The sequence below is a fragment of the Rhyacophila brunnea genome, unplaced genomic scaffold (assembly GCF_057557595.1).
Source record: "Rhyacophila brunnea isolate RB1 unplaced genomic scaffold, BYU_Rbru_1.0 scaffold_18, whole genome shotgun sequence".
Classification (NCBI taxonomy): domain Eukaryota; kingdom Metazoa; phylum Arthropoda; class Insecta; order Trichoptera; family Rhyacophilidae; genus Rhyacophila; species Rhyacophila brunnea.
The window spans coordinates 33,173,050-33,193,700 of NW_028232837.1; the positions used below are offsets into that span (position 1 = coordinate 33,173,050).

General features: G+C 31.8%; 2 protein-coding genes across 2 annotated transcripts in view; one reads left to right on the top strand and one right to left on the bottom strand.

The window, feature by feature from the left end:
* Positions 1-20,651, bottom strand: part of LOC147073452 (putative peptidoglycan muropeptide transporter SLC46) — a 121,997-nt gene that overhangs the window by 90,119 nt on the left and 11,227 nt on the right. The window lies entirely within an intron of this gene.
* Positions 637-1,473, top strand: LOC147073454 (uncharacterized). Its single transcript, XM_085945651.1, has one exon. The coding sequence runs from the start codon at positions 637-639 to the stop codon at positions 1,471-1,473; it is 837 nt and encodes a 278-aa protein (XP_085801777.1).

The window sequence follows — 20,651 nt, forward strand, 5'->3', positions numbered from 1 at the left end:
CTACGTGTTTCCCGGGACGAGCAGACACGTTGTGGGATAAGCACAAAGATTCAATGACTGACGATATATTGCATCGAATTCGTACACGATGCAACGATCTAACGATTACATTCAGTGACGCTATGTACAATGAAGCATTGATTACTATCGAGGATCTTTGCGTTGTCATTGCCAATTTACCACTCAGTCATTTCGGTATTAGTTCGTACTTCTGATTTAATGGACACCGAAATGAATCGTGAACTGCAGTACGATACTGCAGAAATGGCAGCAATTGTTACTCGCAATGTCCCACTACTGACTCATGAACAAAAAATCATTTACGACCGCATTATGCTGGCAGTTTTGGCGGGACAAGGTGGATTCTTTTTTTTGGATGCACCAGGTGGAACTGGCAAAACATTTCTCATTTCGCTAATTCTCGCCAAAATACGATCAAATAATGGCATTGCACTGGCTGTTGCATCATCTGGCATTGCAGCAACTTTATTGGATGGAGGCAGAACAGCTCATTCAGCATTTAAGCTGCCACTGAATATTCATAATAACCCAGACGCAATGTGCAACATAAAAAAACAATCGTCCATGGCCACAGTGCTGAAACAATGCAAAATTATCATCTGGGATGAATGCACTATGGCACACAAACATTCTCTTGAGGCGTTGAACAGAACACTCAAAGATATAAAAAACAACGACAAACTATTCGGTGGCACTCTGTTACTCCTTCCAGGTGATTTCAGACAAACACTTCCCATCATTCCACGTTCAACGTACGCTGATGAGATCAACGCTTGCTTGAAATCATCGCCACTGTGGCGTAATGTTGAAAAAGTCCAGCTAAAAATAAACATGCGCGTGCAAATGCTACAAGATCCATCTGCTGACACATTCTCGAACCAATTGTTAGATATCGGCGATGGAAAAGTTGCTGTCTATGAAAATACTGGATGCATAAAATTGCCCACTAATTTCTGCAGAATCGTTGATTCGCAAAATGCTCTCATTGACCGCATATTTCCCGATGTACGCACACAATACATAAATCATGCGTGGCTAGCAGAAAGAGCCATTTTGGCAGCAAAAAATGTGGACGTTGACGATTTAAACTTCAAGATACAGCAGTCGTTGCCAGGCGATTTAGTATCATACAAATCGATCGATACAGTTTGCGATGTCAACGAAGCTGTAAATTATCCAACAGAGTTTTTGAACTCACTGGATTTACCAGGCATGTCAACACACCTTCTACGACTGAAAGTTGCATCTCCGGTTATTTTACTTCGGAATTTGACCCCACCACGGCTGTGCAATGGCACGCGATTGATCATTAAAAAATTGATGAAAAACATTATCGAAGCCACCATTTTGAATGGCAAATTCCGAGCCGAAAATGTTTTGCTGCCACGAATTCCAATGATTCTTACAGACGTGCCAATTGAATTCAAACGCGTTCAATTTCCTATTAGATAGGCATTCACAATGACAATCAATAAGTCGCAAGGCCAAACGATGTCTGTTTGCGGCTTAGATCTGGGCACACCATGTTTTTCACACGGACAATTGTACGTGGCATGTTCTCGCGTGGGCAAACCATCGAGCTTATTCGTGTTGGCTAAAGACGGACTGACAAAAAATATTGTACACTCAATTGCTCTTCAAAATTAATATTGATTTTCTTTATTTCATTTTCCTACTTTAGGATAAAAAATTTATAATTTTTTTTCACTTTACATTAATTTAACTTTTAAGAGATCAAACAATGAATATGTTATCGGCGGTCATCATCTACAGTGCTCCATTCCTCTTTCTGTCATAGATCTCATCCCCACACCCTTACAATACATTCGTTATTTTTTATTTAACAACCAAAATATTTACTAGAAAAAATTTAGATGGCAGAACAACGTTTGCCGGGTCAGCTAGTTAATTTATAAATTTATATTTCCCGTGATTTCGTAATAAGTAAGGCTTGATAGAAAATCAACAGACGTACCATGATCACAGATTTGACGTTGTCGGCTGCCTGATTTTTTTCATTAGACGTCGGCAGAAATACGTATCTGTAGATACGTCTCTTACGTATGAATCACGCCATTTTGTTGTTGAGGATACTAGGAGAAATATTCAGCATTACTCTAAATCAGTGGTAGTCAACCTGGTCCCTACCGCCCACTTGTGGGCGTTTTAGCTTTCATAGTGGGCGGTAGGGGGGTTAAAAATATTTTCATTATGTTTCAAAGAAAGAAACTATCTGAATAAGAGGAGACCTTCGTTTCTTTCTCACAAAAATTGAGCCTAATATCCAGGATTTAGTTTCACAGCATTAGCCTCAGGGATGTCATTAATAATTTAATTTATTAAATGTAATTTCATCAGACTGCATGCTTCTATGTATGCAAAGTTAACTATAGTAAGTTGTTTTATAAAGATCTGACATAAAGTATTTGGTAAGTAATTATTATTATTGGCTTTAACTTGTCTTGCTGTAACTCTTATAAATTTTATAAAGTAAAGTTAATTCCCTACTTTATCAATAACCATTACTGTGGAACCGGTGGGCGGTTAGAAATTTTTACTACTAACAGAGATACAAACATGGGCGGTAGGTATAAAAAAGTTGACTACCCCTGCTCTAAATCCTCCGAGTATATAATTATAACAGTATAATATAATATATATTTAAGTAATGTTTAAAATAAAATCTCTGTAAAAAATAAATATATTAAATTTGTAGTGAACGAAATTGTGTGTAATGTTTGTTGTCATTCAAACACCCTAGTCCCTTCATAAAATCCTTAGTCGTAGACTTCTGTCATCCAGTAGAAGATAATCAACTGTCGTAATACGTAGCTTTGCAATAGGAATAGTGAATAGTGAATATGTAATAGATATATATATATATATATATATACCTAAATAAGTTTTATCGTGAACGAGTGAGTATCTAGGTTCTAGAACTTAGTAAACTAAATTGAAGGTAAGTATGTCACTGAACTTAGTAGTTTATGCATCATTATAAATTCTCGATGCGTTGCATTGAAATAAAATTTTGAATCTAGAGGACTAGGTACGCCGTTTAGTGTGTAAAAGAATTCTCCGGAAGAAGACAAAGCATCCGTTACGAATAGCAATTTGCATTATTTGTTTACGTACTTAAAACATACAAATATGTTCGCAGAATTTTAATGTGCAACATCAAATACGTACAATGCATGTCAAGGATTTGAAACACCGGAGACCAAGATGAGTAGGCGTGACACAATGTCTCAAATTATTATTAATGTCGATGAGTCTTGTTATTAACAAAAAAATGTATCAAGAATCAACTAAACCTTCTGGAAAGAGAGTAAATTTAATTTTTTGAGAGAGTATTTAATAATGACAAGATTATGGTTAAAGTTGTAATTAATATTCTTTTTGGCGTAACAAGTGGATAACTCAAAAAAACTCTTTTTCTCTTCTATGACGTTTGAAAAGACGATAAATCGAGTTATTGTCGGGCGATAAGATTTAGGATTTTTTTGTAAATGGGTATTCTAATAAGGCAGATTATTCAAGCTATCGCTGTTTTCCCTCTGCATAAGAAATTAGGTAACATGTAAATTGTACGAAAAACATTTCACCGTCGCGCAGTTCGCCGTTAGCTTTCTTATCGGAAAGAGATGACCGTATACTATACGGTCTCCAATTTTATTAGATTCAATATGAACATTAATTATTCAACTTTCATGGCTGATTTTGGCAAAATTCATGAATTCAAGTACATCGCCTATTTTCAAAATTTGTTTGCTGCTGGATTCCTGTCAAGTGTAAACCGAAAAGAACCGTGTTTTATTTAGACATGAATTTTATGTCAGTAGGTACTATACGACCCAAAGAGATTATTACGGCCATATATTTCCGATACAACATTTCACGGTGAAGTGTGATACGGCGAACCGCATACGTACAAGTGTCCGGACACGAGGAAATTATTAGAAAAAGAAGAAAGTGAGAAGAAATCATAATATTTATGATAGGTATAAAAAAATATAAATTCTTTTTTTAAAACATTACAACAGCCCATGACGCCCAATGAAAGAAGTGTAGTAAAACAGTACTTAGTGTAATTATTAGTTATATGAATGAAACAGTAATTACAAATAACAAGGCTTTGAGAAAATCACTTAAATTAAAACATAAATATATTGTGACCTCACCGGGATCGAATGCGGAGCCCTGGATAAACTACCCGAGCCTTACGCACTGGACTACAGGGGCCTCGATAACTACTCTACAACGCTAAAAACTTAATCGCTCTTTCCACTCAAAGACGAACAATATGGGTACTTTTAAGTCTGGTTCTAAACACGTAATTCGATTGGAAACCCAACATGAGAAATTCACTTTGCCATATAGTAATCGAAAACATACAAGCAGTGCGAAGCATTTGCAGTGTCAACTCATTTGTCAGATTTTCAGACATTTCACTTTTCTGTTCACACAATATAGAGTTATTAGATTTTTTACGTCATTGGGTTGCCTTCTTTTTTCCAGGGGAAAAAAATAACACAATGATTGATTTTTAACATTGCGGTTTGATTAAAGATTTTTTTTTAAATAAAATCAGTACATTTCCATATATTTCGTGATAAGAATAATATTATAATATGTACAACAAAAATCGTTATATATAATAAGCATTTTTTTTTTAAATTACCTACTGTGGAAATATTAATAAATGTATTATAACGGATTTAATGCATGTCCAAATACGTGGTATGTATTTTTTTTATTTTGATTATAGGTTTGTTGTATGAAAAACACAACTTCCTACTTATATATTTAAATTTTTCGTCAACCAAGGACAGAGTAATTTACTTCTCTTCTTTTTGAAAATAATAAATAAAAACATCCTAATATATTGTGAATATTTATTATACATCATACGTATTTTAATAGTAAAACTTGTTCGTCCAACAATTTTTAAAAAAATGCGTAAGTAACTAACTACAATGTTTTGTTTACAGATGACGTTTTAGATATATTTTTCAACAAATGCTTACTGTAATTACAAACTTAATATTTCATAGAACGACAGATTTTTATTAGAAATAACCAGCACCGGTTTCATCCAAACGGATATTTTCAATTGGCGACAGTTTAACAAGACAACATTTATACATTTTTTGTTTACACTTATATTCACAACCATCAACCAATCAAATACTTTACCTACACAGTGGGCACTGTATGAAATTAGCATCTCAATCAATTAAAATGCCATTAAGTAAAAAACAACACTGAAGGAAGTCATTTTGTAAAATTAGTAAACTATAATATAATAATTATGATAAAATTTAAAGTGTATGATATTTCTTATATTGTAATATCAATGAGCAATTGATTTATTTTCTAAATAATTTACAATGTTAAAGTATATGTCTCTACCAACTCACGAACCAGTACAAAAGTTGAAGAAACCTCAACACATCGAATTATATCTTACAGTAAACCAATAAAAAAGGACATTAATTCAAGTAAAAAAAATATCATCAACTGTACGTTGTAATGTAACTATTACCCAGTGTGGTAACCGCTGTCATTGGTCACGGTTCCATATGGATGAAATAGATTCAGATATTATTTATGCCCAGGCATGCGCCCGAAGCATTAAACAGCTGACAACCTAACCTCGTAAAAAAACTGTAAGATATCTCAGGAATGTAGAAATATTATAATCTCAATTGACGTAGGTAAGTGGGAGTTGTGATTTTTTATGTTTATTTATAGTGTTGCCAACTGGCATTCAAAAAATATGCCAGAAAGAGTAAGAAAATAAACTAGATGGCTGAAAAAATTGATAGATCTTCTCAAAATTAAAAAAGTGTTTCTAAAAACTAGCATTTTGAAAACATATGTCATAAAAATATTAACATTGCATTTACAAGAACAAAGATCGGAGAATATTTTCTTGTTTTAAAATTAATGATATACTCAGGTAAACAATAAAAAACTAGCGTTATTATGAAAAGTTCAAAGTTATTTTCGGCGTCAAAAACGCTAGATTTAACGCCATACGCTAGATGCAAATTTTTCAAGCTAGATCTGACAAGAAAAACGCTATATTAGCAATGCTGCATACTTGTAAGAAATATAAACTACACTTTGTTATTGATGCAAATCTAAAACATTTCACACCTGCTGTACAAGGTTTGGCATTGTTTCTTATACATATAATAATTATTATGAAGCATCTAAATGACACTATCAATGTTATCACATCACTTTAATGTACAGTCCCTTATTCAGGGATTACTTTGGTATATAAATTATTGAATTTAAAATATATTACATTAAAAACAGGAAACATATCTGTATTTAACTAAGAATTTTTTACTTACTTAGAAAACTCGATGGTTACAACGATGAAAAATGCATAGGTTATGTGCCTTGAAAAAATATAAAATCGATACGAAAATTACTAAACCAGGCAATGTTTAGAAGCCTCTCGCAATTCAATATTCAATACGGAATACATTCATATGCTTTCATCTTTTTACAATGCGCAATCAATCAGCGCTCGAAATGGAAAACTTTACGAACCGGAGCGCTAGATAATTTTACGAAAATATTAACATACCTAGTTATCTAATTTTACGTGTATTTTACAAAACGTATAAGATTTTTTGTTATATGGCCTATCGAACTCAGACAGTCAAATTAATTTTTCCACAAGACAGAGCGATAATTTTGGGGATTTTATGAACCGGAACCATTTCGAGCCTGGATCAATATGATCACACTTGTTACAACATTAATTGTGTACACAATTTAATACAGTTATACATGTTTAGTCGTTTACATAACCAAATACATGATTAATAAAGTATTTTTTTTTAAGATAGGGCTTTAATCGGCATTTTACAGTAGCGAAGAGTGCCAGTTAAATGAAAAGAGGCGATGGGTAATGGAAAAAGTGTACATTCATAAATGTGGTACATGAAGTCAAATTTTATTTCATCTTCAGTATTTTACCGATACAATTTGCGGAACATTAAAATATTATAGTTTACATTTTAAAAATAGATGTTTTATTAAAAAATCAATATGCGCTTTGAATGCCATGGAAACAAACCTGAGATCAACGCCTCAATATAAGGCTATTAGATTCGTAAAAATCGTATGATATAATAAATACATTTCAACCAAACTAGACAAAAATAACATATTCATATCAAACATCAGTAAGATCTAATCGCCAACGATAGATCGTTATTATCATGTAAAACACTAAACTAAACTATCGCTTATTACGGTATATTATATACATAGAATACACTTACTGTAATGTAAGGTTATCAGTGTTATCACATATTATGGCACACATAATTTTCAAAATTGACAGTATATATTGAACATTTAGTTTATTACGTATACAGGTCACGCTCCAATGTCATTGTAATTAGTAACCACTGTACATATTTATATGTCACGTCAAATCGTATTTCGTCAACATAAGTAACGATATATATATATATTATTATTAACTGATACCATATGCTTAAAATGTTTGCATTTATATCCGGATTATGTATACTTTCCGGTAAAATATTTACTATATATTTTATTTAACACTGCTTCTCAACTATTTGCACGAATGCATACTATTCGTCGAATTGGTAATAATAATTACAAAAGATTATTTATAAATTATCTTTATACAGATATATCGTATTGCTAATATATTGTTAGGAAACATGAATTTATTGAATTGCCAAGTATCACAAATCAGGGTAGTAATGACCTCTTTTCAGCAGCTATTATGCCATTTTTTAATTTGCCAAAATTATTCTCTTATGTATATATAAAATATGCATATTTGGACTCAATCTTCAAACTCAATTCAATCAAAATTGATTATTCACACCTTATAACCAGTTATAACTAGGGTGAAGATATACCTACAGTTTTTTGTACGTTTCATGTTGCTTCATAACTAAACAAGGAAGATTAGATAATGTTATTACTACTTACTCATGGCATGTACAAGGGTGGATGTTGACAGGGCTAAAGACTGGGGTGGGGGCGAAGTTGGGGGAGGACTGGTTTCGACGATTTCATAAAATATTAACTTTTTTATTTTCTATTTACATTCACATGCATTTTTCATGCAAATATTTGTTACATGAATAGTAGAAAATGTCGCTTGCGCCATTTTTTATTTAAAAAAATTAGTTTAAGGCGAAGTCTTCACTGAGCCTTTTTTAAAGAGGCACCTAGCGGAAAAATACGAAGCTTGCAAATTGAGATATCAATGAATAAATATGTATCTGAAAACATTAAAAAGAAAAATATTTTTTATTTTAAGTCAAAGATAAACTTACAATATTGTAAAAAATGTAATAAAGTGTGAATTTGTTGAATCGGACCGCACCCTATTATTACATATATTTTATGGTCATATTTATTATTAAAATTTAGTTTATTAAGTTTTCTAAGCATAACTTAAGAGATTTTTGACTAATTCATAGTTTTAATATTTTTTATATCTATTTTAAAAAACATCGATTTTTATAAAAAATATAAATGTGTATAACTTGAAATCCTTTTTATTTATATCAAATCAAGCTTCAATATTATGACCATACATAAATAAAATTCAAACTTTATTAAAGTTTATCTTTGACTTAAAATAAAAAATATTTTTCTTTTTAATGTTTTCAGATACATATTTATTCATTAATACAGTTGGAATTGTAAATTATCAAAAAAATGTCTCAAATTGCAAGCTTCGTATTTTTCCGCTAGGTGCCTCTTTAAAAAAGGCTCAGTGAAGACTTCGCCTTAAAAGTTTTCTCACTTTGATAAAAATGCCTTTATGGATACGTTTATTTGGCGGCGGTCGCAGGTTATATTTATAGCTACTGCAAAAGGAGTTCGAGATACGAGCAAGGTATGATCTGTATTTATAATTATTTTTTTTTGACAAAAAAAACACAAATAACCACTATACAGTTTTGGAACGCCCTTCATTTTACCTCGCCCAATCCTGGGGTTCCGCAGAACACCGTTCGAGAAACACTACTGCACAGCATTACGCTGTCCTAGTACCATAGCGATAGGTAGAGGGACCCGCCAAAGATCATAGTCTGGGGGCCCACTTCAGGATGTGAGGGCCATATCCCTCAACACCTACTAAGACTCACTCAGCCCATTTATTGCGGATGGTCAATAAATTAATGTGTTTTTCACACTCCTTTATAATATTACTATGATTTAAAAAAAATATGTAATAAGCCCGGAGAAAATCGATTAGCACACTTTGAGAATCATAATATGGTATACCGGTAAGGTGCTGTTATTTAATATAAATTATCGAACTAATTACAATCATTGGGTACATTACCTACATATAAAAACTTGATCTGGATCTACTTTGCAATAAAAAATCTCTCTTTCTCTGTACTAATAATGTACGAAAAAAATAATTGATATACCCATATTAAACCGAATTGCTGTTATATACAATCACAATTGTGCCGACTTAATGGTTTCATTTCGATAGCGTTACGTAATTATTAAAAGTGAAAAAGCAAAACAGAACAGTTCAAAAGGCTTATTCTAAAAACAAAAAAATATACTATATGTACTCAAAACACAACTTTCCCCAACATAAAAAAAAATATTTCTCGCGGAACGTTTTTTTATGTGTACCTATCCATCTACACTAAAAATTCTATGGCCGAATGGCGAAGGTTATATCTATTGGACGGAGGTAAGCGATTATTAAAAGAATAACAATACGTACATACAATTGTATAACAAAATATGTCGAAAATTGTATAAGTACAAATGTTTAGTAAGTAGGTACCTACATATTATATTTATTTAAAATATTATTTATCTACTTTCATATTTCTTACACTAATTATCTGTGTACATCAGTGGCGAAGGGTGGAGGTAGGCTGTTAAGACCCGCCATAAATAGTGCATACTAATTTTTATCAGTCATACGTATTTGTTGTCATTGAACTAATGCCGGGTCCACACTGGCAACATGTCGCCGGCAACCTCGTTAACTTTCACGATGAGTATGATAATTATTATCGTAAAATTTCTTAAGCAATTATGATAATTACCGTAAAATTTAACGAGGTTGCCGGCGACATGTTGCCAGTGTGGACCCGGCATTAAGACTACAATTTACAGATGGTGTTGGTTAGTTTTTTCAATTCAATTAAACCCTGCGATAACCAAGCCATAATAGATAATAGTCAAAAATACTCGTCTATCTACAAAATATCTAATATTTTATAGATAGAATATTTTTTTTATCTATCATAGTTTGATTTAGACAGGGTTTAACGAATTAAAAAAAATAACCTACAACATGTTACTAATTCAACGAAGACAAATAAGTATTAATGAAAAAGTGTGCACAATTTTGTCAAATCGCCCAAAGTATACTAAAACTATTATAGTTTGGTTAGGTAGAGTTTAATTGATTTTTTAAAAACCAACCAACACAATCTGCAAATTGTAGTCTTACTTCAATAAAAACAACTACGTATTACTAACAAAGTTTAATGTGTACTATTTATGTCGGATCTTAACAGCCTACCTCCACCGTTCGCCACTGATGTACATGCCCATATTAGTTACGATTACAGGTACAATAATTTGACAGTGTTACACTCAGTGACGTCCCTAGACAAAATGCCGCCCCTAGGCAGTGCCATAAAGCCGCGACATTTTTTTTATACAGTACTTTTTATCATCCTTTCATGACTCCAATATCTAAGAATTGTGTTGTATGGATACATTACTAACAAGACCTATACCTACCACTAAATCTAATTTAAATTCCATCTCTCCTTCAATAGAAAATATTGCGAGTCTACGGTTTCAGATAGGTACCTACATTTAAAATACACCTGGCAACTTCCATAACTCGTGAGCGACTGAAGAACGTGACGTCCAAGGACAACGGAAGTAAACTAGACATCGCGAACCCGACAAAAAACTAGTCCTGTTGAAAATTTTATAGCACCTACTTACCTAATTAATATATTTTGTTTCCAACCAGTGAGCTGATGTTTTTAATGGAAAGCTATTTCTGTTATTACAATCTACGTTTAGGTAGCTTTCTATATATTTTTTTTATTTCTCTTTTTTTATGTAACACTGTTTTATATTTCTTTGTTTCTAAATGTCATGTTGTGACCGTCTTAAACTTATAATTTGTAATGTCCACAATATGTTAAAAATAAATAATTTGAAAAAATTGAAATATACTTAATGATTCTCTTCGATTTGCTACCCTTCGAGTAACTGTCGCCCCCAAGTGACGCTCAACCTGCCTACCCCCACGGGACGTCACTGGTTATACTTACTGGGTGAAAAAAAAATGAATATAATAATGTTTTCATTTTTATGTGCACTAATATTTTATCGAATATTGTGTACATTTAAAGTACCTAATTACTTTGTTACGTATATACACTATGATAATATAGACTTTACTTTTGATTGACAAAATGACATATATAGGTTATGTCATACTGTCAAACTATTACTATTATTGACTGAAAATAAATGTTTTGATCGGACTACGATAATAAGATTTTATACCTGAATACACATTTTGCAAGTACCTACATAATATTATGTACAAAAATGTCAAGTAATAACGATTTAACTTGAAATATAGGTTTTTGTCATAGAAATATGTCTTTCTTTGCGGTATATGTCGTATATTTACGGTTATATGTCGGTATATTTACGAAAGATATATCTTCAAATATAATCCAATTAGTAAATGATTTGCATGAGGGTTTATTAATATTAATACAAAAATAAGAGCAATTCATTTAAATATAAAGTAAATGCCAAAAATATAATAAACCTAGTACTAATTAATGTATACTGCTTTTTGCAACATTAGTGGTCAGAATTTTCAATTTTATTTATAACCAAAACCACATTTATTTTCAAATAAAACTACAACCTGAAGATGCCCTACATTGCATCATATCTAACGTAAGACCAAGATTCGATGAAAAGATTACGATACAGATAAAAGTTCAACGATTTTTTATCAACAAATTGTTAATACCTATGACAACGTTGTAGAAATATGTATATACGACTTGACAAGTTTCTCATTAAGTTTTATTAAAAATAATTACATGATAAAAAAACTTTTTATTTACAACGTTTTTAATTTTTTTGTTGAATGATTATGCTCAATATGCTCAAATTTGTACTTGATATGAAGTAAATAAAAAACAAACAAATATAGAATACTGAAATGTCATTTTGACATTTCATTTTGATTTCCATAGTAACGCACGTATATATTAATAATTAAGTTGCTAGGACCACCCCCTTTACTTTTTACGGATTTTCCTGAAATAACTTTCCATATAAAACAGAATTAAGTAACTGAAAATGAGTTCAATTCTGCTTAAAGATGGCTAAAAGTATTAAAAGAATGCATTGGCACCGTGTTCTGATATATTCTAAATGTTTCAAATGTCTAGATAGTCGAGTAGTTAGTTTAAAATCAATTGCAAGATTTGTACTTGACAAACAACCACCGGATAAACAAGAATACGAGGTAATACAAATATTGTAAATTAGGATGAATGTAGAAAGGTAATGATTTTCATAATAATTTTTCCACGAGACGCTCCGGTACGTTCCAGTCCATTTCGAGCGCTTACTTTGCTTATATTACTGGTATTCGAAAATAGAATTCTGGTCGCCATTTTAAAAATCTGCATTACAAAATGGCGATTATCTTCGTTAGATTCGGTTGACCGCGTCGCAAAATGGACTTATTTATGATTCGTTGAAACGTAATGTTGCACAACCGACAAGAAAACTTTTACTTATTTAATAATGGGCAGGTACCTATGTTACATTTTATCACTGATCTAATGAATTTCGTATACTTATTACCTATAACGGATATAATATAATATGTGTAATAATAACCATTATAATTGAATCTAATCGTGCCAATTCGACGCAAAATCGCAAATCAATGTTGCGGTTATATTTTGAATACTGTATACAAACGTGAACACATTGCAACTATGTTGTTTTGACTGTAAGTGGTTTTATTGCAACGAATATATTGGCAAATACACATACCTTCTCAATTAACCCAATGATAGCTTCTGGATAGTTTGTAATAAACATTGAATTGGATCACCCCCATCTTTAGATTAATAAAGCCTGAGCATAACTTTTTGCGCAACCAACGAGTGGTCCACTGCCATACTATTTATTGATAACGTACTTGCAAGTAGAGTTTGGTATTCTATAATGACTGAAGAGTATAAATAAGTTATTAGTAAAGTTATTGTCATTTAGAATCGACTGTTGACAAACGTCCTAGTGTATTATGAAATTATTATACACAGAAGTTTACTTACTTTGATCGTCACTTCCAATAATTAATAACACATAACCACTAAATCAGATGAACTCCATGGTCTCCAAGATACGTTAAAATAATATGAAAGAAATCTGAAACTAAGAATACTCCGACAAGTGAACACGACAGGCGCGTCAGTATGAGCACTCTATAGACAATGACAAATCATCTATAGACAACGGGAGGGGCGAAAAGTATGACCAGTCGTGTAATGTATCGGCTTCCTTCTTCAGTGGGCAATGATTGGATATAATCTTCGAATGTCTCTAATAATATTAAATTTGACATTAACTCGTTTTAATCAAACTGTTTTTACAAAATATTCAATAATGTAGCGTTATTTATGTATGTAACTAGTACGTATTAAAAATACATATTTGCAGAGGATGAAAATTCACAATCCGAACTCTGTAGATATTATACAGTCGAATCGAACTTGGTTATTACGAGGAAGATGGGACCGACTGATTTTGCTCGTTATAAGCGTTACTCGTTATATCAGAGAATAGGTATGTTTAAATGAGCAGTCACATAACACAAAAAATTGAAAATAAAACATCTGAAAACCATCTTAAAAATCTCCGAAACAAGCATGGCATTCATAAACTACAAAAGAAGTTGTTTATTGTAATGAACGGTGGTAGGTACCTGGATTTTTTACTTATTTCAACCATATGCGTGGATACTTTTTCAATATTGTCGGCGAAAATACCAATTAGGTAGGTACTTAGACACTTAACTAGTGTCATAAACGTAATACGATCCCGGCGTCATCCTGTCCAGTCGGATTTTATTACTTAGGGTCGAAATATTTTTAAACTTCGACACATTAACAGTTTTAAGAAAATTTTTGACGATATTTTAGCTCGGTATATCCGATAAGTCGCTCGTTATAACAGTGAATAAATGTATGGAGTAAATCATAAACTAAAATGTCAACGAATGTTTCCTCATTACATCCGAGATCTCGCTATACCAGTGATCGTATTAATCCAGTTCGACTGTACCTATTAGTAATTAAATATTTTTAAGATATCGTAAAAAATATTTTTAAGTCACTTTTTTGTATGAAACTTCTGTCGACCACTGGCCTAATCTATGGGTCAGTGTTTCTCAACACTAAGTCATAATATTTTTTGTGACTTTACATAATAGTTGTTTGGGGGGAAGAAATGCACCGTTTATTTTAAGACTCGTAGTCCAACAGGAAAATGCGATCTTGAAGTGAATTTGATTGAATCAGTGTTTTTTTTAATTTAATGTTGTTATTGAATATTAATAGTTTAAATCGATTTTCATTTAAATTTAATTCTTTATTCTGACTGTGACTCCTCTAGAATTAAGGGACCAGTGTCCAAGGAAGGCACTTGGACCCTGGTTGAAAAACACTGCAGGCTATATTTTTTTTATCGCGCAACCCATTGTACCCTGTTCGAAAACGATATTTGTTTTATTTCGGGAGCAGAGCTCAAACCAGCACCAACAGTGATGACTACTGTAGGTACTACTACTCCACTGTGGGATTGAAGTAAGTGTATTACAGAAATATAAATCATCCTTCATCTCACATACTCTAGTAAATAATTATATTAACCCTAAACACTATAATTATTATTAAATCAATAGCGAATTTGTTAGATTTTGTAGGGAGGGTTCTACTTCAGAAGAATTCTCAACCAACGATAGTTATTTTAGTAAATTGCATACAAAATGATATTTACATAATATACCTTCACATAATCTTAATAAAAAATGTAGAATTTGATTAAGTATGAAATAACTATGGAAGAATTTCAGTCAGTTAACTGCAGAGCAATCCACTATTAAAAATAGGTAATCGAATTATTGGTCATGGCAAGTTTGTTGCAGTGCACACTCGAAAAGTAATTTGCTAATAGTGCGTTAAAAAGTTAAACTATTATGAAAACCAGTTAAAATAATATAAACTCAATAAAAGTATTTATTTTCTGCAAGAGATCATTATTGGCCTTGGTTTTCATATTTGTAATGGTTGAATAAAAAATACTTGTTTATTTTTGTTAAAAATAAAATAAAATAATATCTAGGTATATCTTTTATGATTATTTAATTTAATTTTATGGTTATAAATCAAATAAGTCTTGGGTACGTCGATATTTCCAGTAATTACAATATATAAACCACTTTTCCCATGTATGCAATAACAGCCATTGTCCAATCATTAGTGTAAACAGGAATGATATATTATGGGATATAATAATATAAAATAATGATTTTTACCTTCTGCTGATATTTTTATGACATGTAGGTATATATTACAATATTTTCGGGATGAAAATGAGAGTTTTTGCTAGAGTGGCTCTGATAACTACCAAATGAATCAGAAGTATACGTTATTCATTCTCACAATGTGTAGAAGTAACCTGCCATTGATGATGCCAATTATTATTAAGAGAAATATCTATGTTCAACTTAATAATGATGAAGTTCGTGCGTGTTTTTGTAATATTTTAAAATATGCTCATTAATGTGGGGACTGTTACACATTTATATAACTATATAAGAATGTGCGGTTAAAATCTATTTTTTCGTATGTAATTAATCACTTTTTAATCAATTCTTCAAATTACGTATGTAACAGTTTAATTTTTATTTGAGAAGTAAAAGAATCGAATCCTTTATTCCGAGTGGCCGTTTAGGATGTTCCTTAAGAAAAAATATTTTTGATTTGGAAAAATCAGGCGATAAAAATTCAATTTTTAAAACTGTGTTGTGATGAAATCATTGACCTGATTATTTATAAATTTATTTGGCAATTATTTTTATTTTAATAAATGTGTATGTACTATACTTTTGATTTTTTTTTGTAGAATCGATTTTTATTATTAAACATCACTTTCAAGAATCGATATTTTTGACATAGTCCTTTTGCCTTAGACATCATCACCATCATCATCATCAGCCTGAATCTATCCACTGCTGGATGAAGGCCTCTTCGAGCTGCTTCCACTTCTCTCGGTCCTGTGCATTGCGTTGCCACGTACTTCTGCAGAACTTTATCATTTCATCGATCTAGCGGCCTCTAGGTCTACCTTGCGGACGTTTTGTATTTCTTGGATTTCACTGGATGACTAGATTTGTCTAACGATTGTCTTTTCTTCGAGCTATGTGTCCAGCCCATTTCCATTTAGGGCTTTTAATAAACTCGATTTCATCGCAAACCCTTGTCTGATTCCTTATCCACTCATTCATCTTTTTGGCCTTTCGCATTATGCCCAGCATGCACCTCTCCATACCACGTTGTGCTACTCTAAGTTTCTGGATCTCTCTTTTACTTAGGGTCCATGTTTCACACGCATATGTGATCACGGGAAGCACACACTGGTTGAACACTTTGCGCTTTAGGCACAGTGGAAGGATACTTTTGAAGACATTATTCAGGCGGCCAAAAGCACTCCAGCCTAGCTTTACTCTGCGAACAATTTCATCGAATATACATCCATCTATAGACACTTGTTGTCCCAGATAGATGTAGCTTTTCACCTGTTAGAGCTGAGTGCCATTGATGAGGATCTCTTTTTGGCCCGCAAAGCAGTTGAACATGACTTTCGTCTTTGTTACATTTATTTTCAAACCTACTTTGTTGCTTACTTCGGCGAGTTCCTGCATTCTGCTTTGGAGGTCTTCTGAGTTTTGCGAGAAAATTACTATGTCATCGGCAAACCGCAGATGACTCTGGTATTCTCCATTTATGGGGATCCCTTTGTCATTCCAGTCAAATTGCCTGAATAAGTCTTCAAGGGTAGCTGTAAATAGTTTAGGTGAGATTGTATCACCTTGTCGGATTCCTTTGCTAATAGGAAATCTGCGCGATGGTTTATGGAGATTGACAGATGCTGTTGCGCTACTGTATATAATATTATTGAAAATATTTATATAGCACCCAGGGATTCCTTGTTTTCTGAGTGCGTCGAGTATTGAACATTTCTTTATCGAATCGAACGCCTTCTAATAGTCTATAAAACCCATGCATATGCATGGACGCTTGTATTCCTGGCACCGCTCTATGATTTCTCTGACGACTTGGATATGGTCCATAGTGCTGTAGAATAGACCTTAGACATATTCCCATGGAAAAAAATACAATTAATTTATACATAACTAATCGTATTTTAATGTTAATTCTTTTCTCTTGTACTTCTCATAGTTTCAGTCATATTACGATTAAAATAAAATTGTGATCGATAATGATCGTTAAATGAATTTCATATTCAGAAATAAAACAACATTTTAAATTTAATACTTACCGTTTTGTGAAGACACCACATTGCCAATAAAAGTTTAACGCGGCCAAAATATTGTAGGTATATTAAAAGAACATGATATTGCAAAATTGTTATACATATCGACAGTTACAGTGATTAAAAAAATATATATTACTTATTGATGTATTTATTACTACACCAAAACATCCGGTAAAGAATATAATATTGTATTATTATTACAATTACATAATACTCTCTGATACGCTGTAGGAAATGAATTAGTATCTATATTGCGTTGATTTATTAAGCAGACAGTATGTATGAATGAATTTCCTCGACCAATAAATAGTAAGTACAGAATAAGTGAAAGGTTCGCTTGCAAAATGTAATAGTGTACGACGAAAACAAATCTTGCGTAACGAATACTTGAGTGAAAAGCCATTTAAGATCGCTATCAATGCTAAATAGTAAGTTCATTTGTTTTTTTTTTTAAATTGAAATATTTTGTGGGTTTTCACAGTGTATTTGATATTATGTTCGTATAATGAATTTTTATTTTAAACCATTTAAGTTTTTTTTTTTATTTACTGTGAATGGTTGTTGGCTATTGTAACCTAATGAGAACTTACTGTTGATTAAATATAATATTATGCGTTGTCAAAAAAAAACATGTGATTGTGTGTGTAATTATTTATAATGCGTACATTCTGACAGTATCAACAATTAAATACGTATTTAAATAAATTAAAGATTTATAATATTAATACTATCGACCGAAGGTACTTGATGGAATTTGAATTTAAATTCTAATGGATTTAAGTTTTGTACTATTCCATTTGAGTCGTTTTTTGCGACCCGGGATTCGCTTTTCGGCATCTTCAGGCGCTGTGTACACACAGGTAAAAACTCCATTACCTACCTATCAAGTCAAGGGTCAACAATAAAAAAAACTATTACAACAAACAAATTATGAATTGTTAAAATGTTAGTAAAAAACCTAATTAGTAAAATCCCTTATCTTATTAATAATACACTCGACAAGTATATTATAATAAATCGTCAAAGCTTAATAGTTGATCATTAGTACTTATAAAACATAATAAAAATACTACACTCAACGTAAATCGTCAATTCTAAGAACAATGGTAAAGTATTGGAAAAATCAATTAGAATTAAACGTTTGTCTATATACCAGTGGTATTCAAAGAGTCCATCGAGGCGACCTGGGTCGCCTTAAGAGCGTACTTCAGTGAAACGGCAAATAATTTTCAATAGTAGGTGCGACGAAATTTCTCACTAGTCGCCAATCGAAGACCGATAGTCGAGGTGTTTGCACGTCGGTTTGTTTAGTCATGGCGTCGGATGAAAATATTTTTAAATCGTGTAAAGATGACTAAAAAACTTTACGTATGCACTTAAAAAAGAAAACATGTCAATGAATATACTATTATTATTAGTAATATAACAATAAACATAACATTAAATGGACGCATGTTGGATTTTTATGACAAATTATATTTCGTTCGGCACGCGTCATTTGCACAATCCGCGCATCGCCTAGCCACGATCTTTTTAGACAATGCCTCAACTGAAGTATATATAGCCTTAAATAATAAGGTTGTAAAAATACGAAGAAAATCAGCATGCTTCAATTAAATATAAAACTCTCACAGTAACAGCTAGTTTCGTTGATACACCGTAAAACTGAACTCAGCGCACAATCCTTTTGATCAGAAGGACGTTGAATGAAATCACGCTAAATAATGCAGATTTTACGCTGATTGTTTTTCAATAAGTGTATTTTAATCAATGGAAAGGATCAAAATTGTATGTTTGTACTTTAGCAAATGTCTAACAATCAATCTTAGTAAATATCAGTTTAGGGTAATATTATTCCATAGTCTACAATATAGAGGTTAACAATATAGTTCGCGACGTAAGGAAAACGGTGATTAACCCATAGATACATATTAGATTTAAAATTCTAATGCCATGTTAACTGTAAACTATATAAAATTATTATTTAAAAGTTACTTTTCAAAACTATATAAGTTCTATGTAAAATGGGAATCTTAAAAACTCATTTTTATAGACGAAAGTACTTTTTTATAATTACTGTTTGTTAAGTTTGTACCCACTTACATACCTGCATACAGTTTACTCACAATATGTACTTACATAATATCTCACAAAAGTTGTAATAAACAGTACATAATAAACATTGCCTATAACTTCGTCCACGTGAAATACGATATTCACGTGAAACAGATACTCACAATGAAGACAATGTATACTAAATCTTATTATTAATAATTATTCGATTTAAATGTGCATTTTCTACCCATGAGTCATCTCGTATAGTTGTAAATTGTGAACACAGATTTGTTAGATTTTTGGACAGACACTTTTGAATGCTCTTCATCCCATGTTGTTGAAAGTGTGTTATATTTTTATTTTCGAGATGAAAGTTTACTGAGTTGATACCATTAATGTAGCCTTTAAACTGTCTTTAAATGTTTCTGGTAAAATTGATTAATCGATTATAATATTTTTTCCCTCAAATTAATATTATTGTAAACCTTGGCTTGATAGCAATTGGTCTGAAATACAAGGAAGTACTCATGTACACATGTTATTTAAATAACATTTCACTTTTGCCCTACTAAACCTATCCAAGGGAGATTATTTTTTTGCCATAAGATAAAGAACTTAGCTAAAATAGTATGACGAATCAACGGCATTGCAAATTATTTGTTTAAAGTTTTTTACAACGTTTACCGGAGGGCAGATCATGTCGAATTTGCGATACAAATCAAATTGATTGTCAATTATTCGACAATAAGCACAAAAAAATGACTTACATTTTATTACAATATTATCTGCAAAAAATGGACAAGATGTTATCTTGAAAACGTTTTGTGAACTACTTAATTTATAATTAATAAAAATTACAACGATATTGAACATCAATAAAATTA